This window comes from Paralichthys olivaceus, chromosome 12 (assembly GCF_024713975.1).
Source record: "Paralichthys olivaceus isolate ysfri-2021 chromosome 12, ASM2471397v2, whole genome shotgun sequence".
Taxonomy (NCBI): domain Eukaryota; kingdom Metazoa; phylum Chordata; class Actinopteri; order Pleuronectiformes; family Paralichthyidae; genus Paralichthys; species Paralichthys olivaceus.
In genome coordinates, this window is record NC_091104.1 from 9,032,943 (window position 1) to 9,044,298 (window position 11,356).

Consider the following 11,356-nt stretch of genomic DNA (forward strand, 5'->3'; position numbering starts at 1 on the left):
CTCCTCAAACCACAAATGCCAACCTTGAAACTTATAGAAAAACTATTCGGCGGTTATCCATCTGGTACATGTCACGATTTTTCACACAGAACAAATAAAACATAGTTTCCTTGGCTATCATTAGGGTACAGCTTCAGGAGAACATGAATGTTTGTACTAAATTGCACATCAATAGCTGTTGGGATATCCCAATCTGGCAACAGATGATTATCATTTTATCATCATATTGTCATATTATAATTTTCCCATTGAATGTTTGTACAATTGGCTCCAGGATAAAGCAGTAAAAATAATGTGGATAGATGTTGATGCTCTTTGTGTTTCTCTTCACTGATTAAACTCAGGCATATACTATACATAACACATATACATAAACGAACAAATATTTATATTTACAATATAAATCAATCAAAATACCTTAAAGAGATTTATTTCTATTTTGTTTCATATGATCATATTGTTTTTATATTTCAAAATTAATCTTTATTACAAACGTGTTTCTATAACTGATTAGCCATCTCCACATCTCAAACACCATGTGTCAGTTTCAGTTTTTGAAAGTCAAATGAGTCCTGTTTGACAACTTTGCATGTCCTCCTGCAGTATTTAAGCTGTAGCGTCCTGGGAAGTGACTGCTGTTTTGTTCTTTGTTTCCATATGAGCGGCTACAGCAGCATCAGCTCAGATCCTTCATCCTGAGATGCTGCTGTGATGGATCACTAATACAAACAGAGGAAAACAGGCAAGTATTCACTGTTTTCATGTTATACTACTACCTTTTAAAACGTCTATAGTGTGTTATACATGTTATGTTTACTGCCTATGCGAAATAGGGAGACTACTTTAAATACTGTAAGGACTCTTGCCTGTGTTTGATAAACTTGTTTGTGCTTAGATTGTGTGTTTAATGTTCTTCATCCTTCATGTATGTAAATGGTGGGGACAAAATGTTCGAGACATAGTACAATACCACATTTAACTACTAAATGGAACTTAAAGTAAAATAAAGGTTGCAGGTTGGACAGATGGACCTAATAAAGTGGTCACTGAGCGTCTATCATCAGTCGTCTTGTTTAACAGAGTCCATTTCAAATGATTTGATGTCATTTATTATTTGCAGGAACATGAACAAGATGTGGGTCTTTATATTTCTGTATACTCTGGGACTAAACATTTCTCAGGTTGGTCAGTAACACAGAATTTTACCTGAAATTAAACTGCAACATAAAATAACATTCACATTAATTATTTCCTTTGACCCCCACAGGCAACTGGAGGAGGTACAATGATTTATATGACTTTCAAAATCAGCAAATCATATTTTTAGCCTTCATTTCTTAAACATCTTTTGATTTCTGTGTGTTCTGCAAGTTTCAGCCCCCTCAACACAAATGTATTATGTCAAACTGACAATAGAGAAAAGTGCCATTGGAAACCTAACCAACTTGCAGCCATTTTTCGTGAATGATTCCATCCAGCATGCTGACGAACTGCAAATGACGACAAGTAATCAATGTTCTAATATTCAAATGTTTCCATTGATTGTTTTAAAGAAAAGAGTAAGACTTTGTTTTCTCTAATTAGCCTGTAAGGACGTTACAGATCAAAGAGAGTGTCGCTGCCTGTCAGGCCACAAATGGAGTGACAACGTGTGTCAGTCTAATTCCAAGTGTTGTGGCGACAACACATGCACTTTCCCCAAAAACTCGTCTCACGTCTGTGTTTCAAGCAACACAGGTATTTCGCCTTATTTTCACCTGACTGTGTATGTCTCTGAGTATCTGTGTGTGTATCTACTGAATCGAGTATCCCAAATTGTGACATCTTCTTTTTTCACAGTTACAATCAAAGGATCCATTCGAATAAAGGGAACACGCTTTCGAGGATGTCTGGCAGACGAACAGTCAGAGAAATTTCAGAATTGTTCTAACGAATTGTTATACGAGGTAAATAAAAGTATTTAAGTATCAATTCCATGTAAGGATCAGGAGTAATGTCACCAATTCAGGAATTTTCATTTTCCAATAATAATGATAATTTTCCAAAATATTTTTATTTTATCCAGATGAAAAAGGTCTACAGCACTTTGAGCGGATTTGATGTTTTACAAATTACCAGATACAGGTATTTATTTTTGATTAAAGATAAAATATAGATACTGTTGTTTAATGGGATCTGTTTTAATATGTGACTGAAATCTGCATTTTTTTCTTCTTCACTGAAGTGTTGGAAGCATCATCGCAGATTTTCAAGTGACAATCAGTAAACACACGTCTCCACAAGACCTGATCGACAAATCACAAAGCCTAACCACATCTCTGATGGCTTCACTCAGTCTGGATACTACAGGTAATTCAACCTCATGGGCTGATCCCAGACTCTACTCTGTTGTCTTGACTTTTTGGTGAGTGCCATCATAAGAAAATGTACAAATAACAATAAACAAATAAATTATTGAACTGAGACAAAAAATATAGATTGTGTATTATTAATATATATACAATGCACTAATATAATTATATAGTGTATACATTTAACTATATAGATGTACATTTTGTTTTCAAAAACAAGGATTTTGATAAATAAATAAAACCAAGATTTGCAAAATAATATATGCACTTTAAAATTCAATAATATATTTTTTTATTCTGTTTAATGGTTCAATAAACAAGTGAGTTAGGTTTGACATTGTTGAGTCAGTTAAGAAGAAAAGTCCTTAAAGGTCCAGTGTGTAAGATTTAGGTGAAAGGGATCTATTGGGAGAAATTGAATATAAAATAATCCTAATGATGTTTCACTAAAGTGTTTGTGTTCTTTACCCTAGAATGAGCCATTTGTATTTAAATACTTTATGTTTACATCTGGAGGGGGTCCTCTCTACGGAGGCCGTTTTATGACAACTGAACGTTTCCACAGGTTCTCTGTCATGTTCGGAGGGTGAGGGGTATTTAGCTGTAACATTCAACTTCACCACTAGATGTCACTAAACTCTACACGATGAACATTTAAAGTACTATGTGTGAAATCATGTTTCACTGTTTCATAAATCAGCCCTCACTAAACTGTAGGCATAGCTTTTTATTTTAGGGAGTTTTTAGATTTTGATGCTTTAATCTGCCTTTCCAATTCAAAATGGAGGTAAATGAATATTTCCAAAACAATTTCACTTGGTGGATAATTTAAAGATTTTTACGAGACATATTTCATTTACAGAGAGTGACGCAAACTATCCAGAGGACATTATGCCGTGTTTCTACGGTTAGAGGAGTGCTAACAATATTCCAGTCAAGTCTCACCTCAGGTCTATGCGATTCTTATTTCTCACAGGTTTTGTGCATTTAACGATGCCAGACAACCCTGTGAGGTACAGCTCCATGCAAAAGCTTGTATGCACATCACAGGAGGACCTGAACACCACAGCAGTGTGGCGGCTGAGGTATAACAACGGAGAAGTATTTCCCATAACTAACGGCACAGAGGCAGACATGACGTCAACAACACGCATGTACAACCTCACTCTAAAAAACATATCAGCCTCCTGGAAAGGTATGTTTGTTTTAGCCACAGTACTTTACATATCTATTACGACAGTTTCCTACAGTTAGTGTGTAAATTATTCACCAGTGGTGGGAGGTCACTAAGGACATCTAATATTGTACTTGGGCACAATTTTTAGTACTTGTACTTCAATTTTCAATTTTCATTTCATAAGACTTCACTGAGTTATGGGGGTTCATTGAACTTATCTGAAACCTTTATTGGTTTGCAGGTTAAAGGGTTTTTTGCTGAGTGCACCACTTAAATAATGAATGAATTATAGAAACTACATACTTAACTAGGTTATCTGCCTTCCAGGTTTGTTTCCTCTTTGAGGGAAAATACTTTTTGGGTAGGGGATTAACTTGCAATACCACAAGTGACCACTGGGACAAATTAGCATGCCTGTGTGGCAGCACCATTTACATAACCAGCTAATTCATAAATGTTAACAATGAACAATTTCAAAACAACTTTACATGTCATTTTGTTCCAATTATTCTCCTTCCTTAAAATGTGCTGCCTACATTACCCACAATGCAACTTAACAGCAACTTAACTATTGTACCACCTTAAGATAATGGTTTAATTTATAGAAATACAATTGAAGAACAGGGTTTTCTGTTAAATTAGTTATATCTTGTAGAACTTTACGAACGCTGACTCCCTTTGTCTATTTTTTGTCCCAATCTAAAACACAATCAGAGTAGTCACAACATTTAACACACTTTAAATCTCATCCCTGCCTGTTTGTTTTTTCCTCAGGCGAGTACACATGTGAATTCCATCAAGAGAAATCATCACTAAACATAAGTCACAGAGCCAGTGCCGTAATGGATGTTGCTCTCCTGCCAAACATTCACATCGCCACAGTCCCACAATTTCCACGCTGCCAAAACAAAGATGATTTACTGGAAGTAAGAGGCAAATGCTTGATTAGGGAGGATAATGAAAATTATACCGTGACATGGACAAGTCAAGAAATGAATGCCAAAATTATTACATTAAAGGCCGATCGTAAGTACATTTTATTGTACTCATCTTTGCCCTTTGCTCATTCTTGCACAAGCTGGTGATGAAATGACCTGCGATGCCTATGTCATCCCTGCAGGCTCCTTTGGAGAAATTGTGTATGCAGCTAACACAGTGGTCGGCTGCGACTCATCTGCGCAAACACCGAAACTGACATGCACATTTCAGAACAGACTCAATCAGAGGAAAGACGCATCAGTTGATATCAATGTCATACATGGTAGGTGTTAAACTAAAGATATGTTTCTCCAACATAAAAATATATATGTTTTTGCCATATTATATCTCTGTGTATTTCATATAATGCCACAATTAAGTTCAAGATAAAGCATGTTTTTTACTAGCGAACTCCCACAGCAATATTTTACTTCATCTTCACGATTAAAAGTTACCAAAATCTTAATTTACTGCCCCCATAAAGTTTTTTTATTATGTTATTGTTTCACTTATCATTGATAAATCAAGCCGCAACATTTGTTCTTTAAAACAGTTGGAGAGAGTTTCTGTGAAGCAGAAGGTGACTGGGGAGACACCAAAGCTGGGTTCACTGCAGTGTTACAGTGCAAGGACACAGATGGACGAAGACAAAGGAAATGCAGTCACAGGTAATCCTGCGACTAACCATTTATCCTTTTTTTAAATCAATAAATCATGTTTGAAGTTGAAGTTAAAAGTTTGATATTTATAGAAAAATAAATAAAAATCAACATAAACATAACTGCTTCTTTGTCCACAACTCAAGCTGAGCAATGACATGTGGGCATCATTGCTTTAAAAAAGTAACTTGAATGATTAATCAATAATCATATTTTCTTTTGATTTGACTAATCAGTTAATGAACTTTTCATTCCAGCTCTACATGGGAACAGGAGGAATCAGAATGTGTGAACCACGATGTGTCAAAGGTTCTGCGCACTGCACATGTGAGCCAAACTTTGCAAAATTCTGATTTTTAAAAGCGATCACATACTATCGGCATAAACACAGAAGGGATTGTTAAGATTTTATTAATTACACTTTTATGAAGATTAAATCCTTGCTGGTATTTGTCGATTTTCGTCTTTACATAAATGAATTGTCACCCATAAGAAATCATTGTTGTTACAGACTGTTGACATCGGACTTGGCTCAGTAAATGAAAATGCTGCACAAGTATTTTACCAGCTTGGCAATGTCACTAATAACACAAGGGCTATCAACACCAATGCCAACATGAGAGCAACGGTTGGTGTAATCAGTATCTTGAGTCAAAAGCAAAGTATCATGCTGAGTGGATCAGGAATGGATGTAAGTATCTCAGATGAATCTCTGATAATCTTTTAATTATACATTATCAATGTGTTTGAACTAATATGGAGAAGAAAGAGAATTACCTGTACTTTTTATTAAAGCACTAAACTTCTACATGAATTTCATGAAATCAAACACATTTTGAGACCAGTTATGGTGGATATGTGTGCTCATATTTAATAACGTACTGGTTTCAATTTAGTTTCAGTTGTGAATATTGCAGAAATAATGATCAATAATGATAATGATAATAAGGAGAGCTTCTAATATTATTATTTTAGTGCAAATACATCAAATAGACATATTCTTCATGAACCAATGTCAGCTTATTCTTCTTCACAATTAATAGGAGATATTTCCTAACTTTGTGCAGACTTGTACTGAGAAGTGTCTCTCTTTTCAGGACTTTCTGGAATCATCCAGCAACTTGATGGAGAAGTCTCTTGAGAATTCTTGGAAAGGAATGGTTGAAAACAGAAATATGTCATTGGCTGAGACATATATGACGTCTGTTGAGAAATTAATTGAGGCGGCAAACATTACGAGTAACAACACAAAACAAAATATAGAGGTGGCTACGTGTAATAAAGAACAGGGGTCGAGATGTACCAACATTGCCTTCGGTGTCACTGTCGATTTGGAAAGTGCAGACAATGGCAGCGTGAGAACAACTGGATTTAAACAACTGCAGAACTATTTGCCCCAGACAGATGAGAAGTACGACATCAACAGCATTGTTATGTCGACAATCACTCAAAAGATACACTCGGGTTCAGTTGTGGTTGAAATTAAATTCCCGTTGCTCCGTCCGAGGTCTCGCAACGTAGAGATAAAGTGTGTTTCATGGGACAAAGTCACCAGGCAATGGTCATCAGATGGATGTGAATGGATGGGTCCGTCCAATGATGGACACTGTGTTTGCAGACATTTGTCCTCATTTGCCATTTTAATGGCTAAGAATCCGATAGTTCTCCCAGGGATGACTGAGATAACCATGTATGGACTGTCTATATCAGTCATATCTCTTGTTATTAATCTTGCAATAGAACTGATCGTCTGGAGGGCTTTAGTTAGGACAAATACTTTATATTTACGGCACATTGCCCAAGTAAACATTTCTCTATGTTTGCTAGTCGCAGATTGCTGTTTTTTAGCATCTAACAAACCTAAGGAAATTTCAGAAATCTGGTGTAAGACCTTTGTGGTGTTGAAGCATTTCTGTTACTTGTCCATGTTCTTTTGGATGTTGTGTCTGAGCAGCACGCTTCTTCATCAAACACTTTTCCCGTTCCACATTGTGAGCAAGAAGAATTACCTGAAGTTCGGCATAACCCTGGGCTACGCATGTCCGCTACTTATCGTTGTTATCACAGTCCTTTGTTACAGCAGTGGTGCTGAGGGCATGTACTTCACCAGGGACACCTGTTGGCTGGTTTATAGTGGACTTTTTCGTGGGTCCATCCACTCATTTATCATACCAGTCGGTACAATTGTTTTCATCAACGTGTCCTCCATGATGTTGGTAATCATGAAGCTTTTGCATCACCCTAAGACGACAGAAGCACCTTGTGACAAAACCGCTGCTAAAACTATCATAAGGACAATTATTCTTCTGACTCCGATCTTTGGTGTCACTTGGATCTTTGGATTTGGTGTAACTATTCTTGACCTCACATCTGGAATCATGGCCTCCGTGGTCAATTATGTTTTTGTCCTGCTGAACTCTTTTCAGGTATGCTTCATTTAATCCTTAACTTGACATCTGAACCAGTACCAGTAAGTATTTCTGGTTCAGTAACCTCTGTCATTTCATTCACAGGGTTTGTTCATTTTGTTAACCACGCACCTGGGGGACAAACTGGTGAGGCAGTTTTAAATTGTCTTCATAATCAATAATACATTTGATTTTCCCTGTCTGTGCTTTAAATGGCCATTATTGGAAACATTTTGTTTTGTAAGAGAATTTAAAACTACCAGCAGCCAATTATCTTAGTTTAGTAAAAAGAAAATACAAGTGTATAAACATGATCATTTGTAGTTTTACACGGAGTATCATTGTTTCCATGTGGTTGCCAGATACGTCGCTGCTCCAGAATTAATGAGTCAAATAATCCACCATGAGACAATAAACTATTTAAAAAATATATAAAATTATTACTCCTTGTTTTTTGTTCAAATTATACAAACCAGACACACAATCCTGATAAGCAAACTATTCGGTGCTGATCACTCAATCATTTAAAAAGTTTGTGACAGTGACAAAAGGTAAAAAAAAATCCCCAAATAGAAAAATATTTGAAATTGCAGCCACTTTCAAAACTGTACGTCAAATTACGGGCTTTTATCCAAAGTACACCACATTATCATAAGTAAGACATTTTAAAATATCAAATGTGTAAAAGTAAATGTCATCCACAACAAACAGGTCTTGACAATAAATGTGTTTTAATCCCATTTTGACAGACCCGTGACGCACTGCTAAAGCATCTGAAAAAAAAGGTAAGTGTACAACAACTGGGTTTACTTGTGAATATGTACAACACAACAATGATTGTTGATTTTTTTTTACACATCCTTCTCCTCTGCTCTCTAGGCATCTGCCAGTGACAGCTCCACGACGTTGGACACAATAATGAAGAAGTGAAAATACTTTTCCTCTCAAATCAGGACAAACTACACCATAGAGCGAAACAAGCTACATTCATCATGATGCAATTGTTTGGATGTTCAACTTTAGTTCCAAAGCTGTATTATATGATAATACTGTATGTTAAATATTTTTCACTGCACTGGGAAGTCACAGCAAAACTGTGAACTGAAAGGCTACAAGGATGAAACTCATGTTTACATTGCGTTGTTGCGTGATGGTGAGTTGGGCCTACATCCGAATGTTTCTGTTAGAGATCTGGCTTAATTTTCTTTGCCATGATCTGCCCACTCCTCATCTGTGTCATCCAGTGAAATCCCTTTCTGGGCTGCCATCTTGCGGTAGGCCTGGCACTCGATCTCTGCCCTGCAACACACAAAAAAAAACGACAATATGTAAAAGTTGTATCACAACTTTTATTGGCCTGTGTGTTTGAAAGAAAAGCTTTGCATTTATAAAGAAAAGTTTACTAAAAATAATGACAAGTGGAAATGTGATTCACAGGCTGCTGTTTAGATACTTTTTAAGGAATCGAACGCAGTCCTGGTGTCCATATATTCCGGCTATCCGCACTGGTTTGTCTCCGCAGCAGTCCTCCTTGTCTATGGGAGCGTGAAAGGAGTGCAGCAACCGCAGAGCAGCCAGTCGCCCGGACTCTGCAGCAAAGTGAGCAGGAGTCCATCCGTGCTCCGTCCTCAGACTGGGCCTTGCTCCGTGCTCAATGAGGATCCTGACTGTTTCTGTGTGTCCTGTGGAAGAGGCAGCACAGTGTGATCTGATGCAGGTGTTTAAGAGTTCGATGTTTAATTATTCAGTCTGTTAAAAAAACAAATTCTCACTGCTGCAAGACGAGACTGCATGTGTCCTGCACGTGAGCAGATGTTCACAATGACAATAATCTAGATGATCGGGTCATCTTGACTCAAGATTTGGTTTTACTTTAATATACATAATTTAATATGCTTTAAAGGTTTTTAAAATGATTTAAATGTAGATACTTGGAAATAAACACATATATTTCAAATGATAAGATATAAAAATAGATTTGTATTTTTATTTTAACTATAATTTATGTGTTTGAATTTGGGTTTTGGGACCTTTCCCCTCTCTGTTAATTTACAATGAAATGACAATATTCTGAAAATGGGAACTAATGTGAAGACTGATGTATTTCATGTGATGTTGTGTGTAGTAGGATGTATGTGAATATTTTCAAACGGCTTTCGAGCATTGTTGATAAAGAAAAGAAATCTTAAGCGACCGGCTCGAAATCCGTTTATTGTTGAACTCAAGTGGTCTAAAACTTTTCAGGATGTATGTTATTATTTTAAAGTAATATAATTGTACAAAATTTGATCAGGTTTGCATTTTTTGTATTTGATAGATATTCTATTGTATTTTTAAGTTTTGTGGTCACAACTTAAGGATAAGATACAATTTCTCTGTTGTTTTTGATTCTGTTGAAGCTTTAAAATGATCTAAAAACCTAGTGATTCACTATGATTATTAAAACTGGCAAAAAAAAAACATGGTCTGAAAAAGCCTTTGTATTAAAAATTCAAAACATAACTTCAACAGCCAACTACAATGAATGAAAGGGGCTAAAACATCTGGTCTTTTGATCACGTACACACACAACAAAGCTTTTTGAATGGCGACACTTGAGACTTGTGATAGCAGGTGAAAGTAGAGACGGATCCACCACCGTCTACCTTTGGCTGCTGCCCAGTGAAGAGGGGTCTTGTGGCTCCAGTCGATGTCCCTTTGGTCGGGGCTGCATTTGTTCTGCCTCAGAATATCCTCCACTCGCTCAAAGTCTCCGGCTGCGGCAGCTTGGTGCAACTCTGTCATTTTGTTACTGAGGTCGCCCAGCAACGGCCGAGCAACACAACATGAAGTCCAGCTCCTGTAACCTGAGCCTGTGAGCGGTGATGCTGCCTCCTGGCTGCTGCAGACAAAACACTGTTGGAAGTATGTGAAATGTTAATATTTAACTCGATGAGCATATAAACTTAGGAAGAATTAGCTTTTAAAATCTTTGGATATACAGAATTTAAGCTTAGTGACCGTTAATCGACCTTTGCTCAAAGAAAGTAGTTTATAATTACTTAAAACATACAAGAGTCAGAAACATTTCTTAAGCTTGTTAATGAGCTGCAAGCATCAGAACTGTGATAACTGTGTCTAGGATAACAGAAGAAAAAACTAAAATGGCTCAATGGTCTGTATTTATTTGTGCTTTTCTAATTTGGATAACCACTCAAAGGACTTTACAGTACAAGTATGTCATTCACCCATTCATACGAACCTTAATCTATTTGCATAACTTTCTCTATCACACATTAGTCATACACTGTCAGATCGGCCGTCAGAGGCAGTTTGGGTTCAGTATCTTGCCCAAGAGGAGACAAGGATTGAACTGCTAACATTCTGGTAAGTGGACAAACTCTATCTGCCTCCTTTTATTCCAACAACAGATCGATTATATGAAGGAAAAAAAGCGCAGTGCCTGCAAATATGTGGCTTTCTGCTTGAAATTGACCAAAAAATAGTTGATTATAAAAATATTTGATACACCATTTTAGAAAAATAACTGCCCGCGATAAATTACGTCAGAAGATTTGTCAGATTATTATTATTTTGTTATATTTGAAGGGCATAGTTCATACAGTAAAAAGATTATTTTGAAAAGATTAACGTAGATTAAAACCCTTCAAAAGAGCTTGTTTAAAAAAATGTGATCCCATACTTATCCTTTCAAGTGTGTTTATTGACACAAATTAACTACACATTAGCTTAATTTAATCTTGTTCATGAAAGAGAACAGTCGAGAACTCTCCGTTATGACTC

General features: G+C 36.5%; 2 protein-coding genes across 4 annotated transcripts; one reads left to right on the forward strand and one right to left on the reverse strand.

The window, feature by feature from the left end:
- Window positions 1-633: 633 nt before the first annotated feature.
- Window positions 634-9,530, forward strand: adgrf3a (adhesion G protein-coupled receptor F3a). 3 transcript variants are annotated; one of them, XM_069536393.1, is made up of 18 exons: window positions 634-742; window positions 1,121-1,181; window positions 1,268-1,280; window positions 1,372-1,506; window positions 1,585-1,737; window positions 1,840-1,946; window positions 2,066-2,124; window positions 2,225-2,349; window positions 3,328-3,546; window positions 4,303-4,554; window positions 4,649-4,789; window positions 5,060-5,174; window positions 5,423-5,492; window positions 5,677-5,856; window positions 6,263-7,591; window positions 7,679-7,720; window positions 8,323-8,358; window positions 8,453-9,530. In XM_069536393.1, the coding sequence occupies exons 2-18, from the start codon at window positions 1,125-1,127 to the stop codon at window positions 8,501-8,503; spliced, it is 3,084 nt and encodes a 1,027-aa protein (XP_069392494.1). In that variant the 5' UTR covers window positions 634-742; window positions 1,121-1,124; the 3' UTR covers window positions 8,504-9,530. The 3 variants fall into 3 exon arrangements, with proteins under 3 accessions (XP_069392494.1, XP_069392495.1, XP_069392493.1); XM_069536394.1 differs by lacking the exon at window positions 1,268-1,280 and having other exon boundaries at window positions 1,121-1,189; window positions 1,378-1,506; XM_069536392.1 differs by having other exon boundaries at window positions 8,323-9,530.
- Window positions 8,508-11,329, reverse strand: LOC109636338 (ankyrin repeat domain-containing protein 66). Its single transcript, XM_020097980.2, has 3 exons — window positions 10,219-11,329; window positions 9,027-9,255; window positions 8,508-8,872 (listed from the first exon to the last, which is right to left on the reverse strand). Exons 1-3 carry the CDS (start codon window positions 10,355-10,357, stop codon window positions 8,770-8,772), a joined length of 471 nt encoding a protein of 156 aa, XP_019953539.1. The 5' UTR covers window positions 10,358-11,329; the 3' UTR covers window positions 8,508-8,769.
- Between the last annotated feature and the right edge of the window lie 27 nt (window positions 11,330-11,356).

Bases quoted from the DNA above. Each gene is read 5' to 3' on its own strand.
- adgrf3a (XM_069536392.1), top strand. From the start codon at position 1,125: ATGAACAAGATGTGGGTCTTTATATTTCTGTATACTCTGGGACTAAAC. The intron at 1,507-1,584 runs GTAATCAATGTT...TTCTCTAATTAG, and splicing joins CGAACTGCAAATGACGACAA to CCTGTAAGGACGTTACAGAT. The intron at 7,721-8,322 runs GTGAGGCAGTTT...CCATTTTGACAG, and splicing joins CGCACCTGGGGGACAAACTG to ACCCGTGACGCACTGCTAAA.
- LOC109636338 (XM_020097980.2), bottom strand. From the start codon at position 10,357: ATGACAGAGTTGCACCAAGCTGCCGCAGCCGGAGACTTTGAGCGAGTG. The intron at 9,256-10,218 runs GTAGACGGTGGT...CCTCTTCCACAG, and splicing joins TCACTGGGCAGCAGCCAAAG to GACACACAGAAACAGTCAGG. The intron at 8,873-9,026 runs GTATCTAAACAG...TGTGTGTTGCAG, and splicing joins TGCGTTCGATTCCTTAAAAA to GGCAGAGATCGAGTGCCAGG.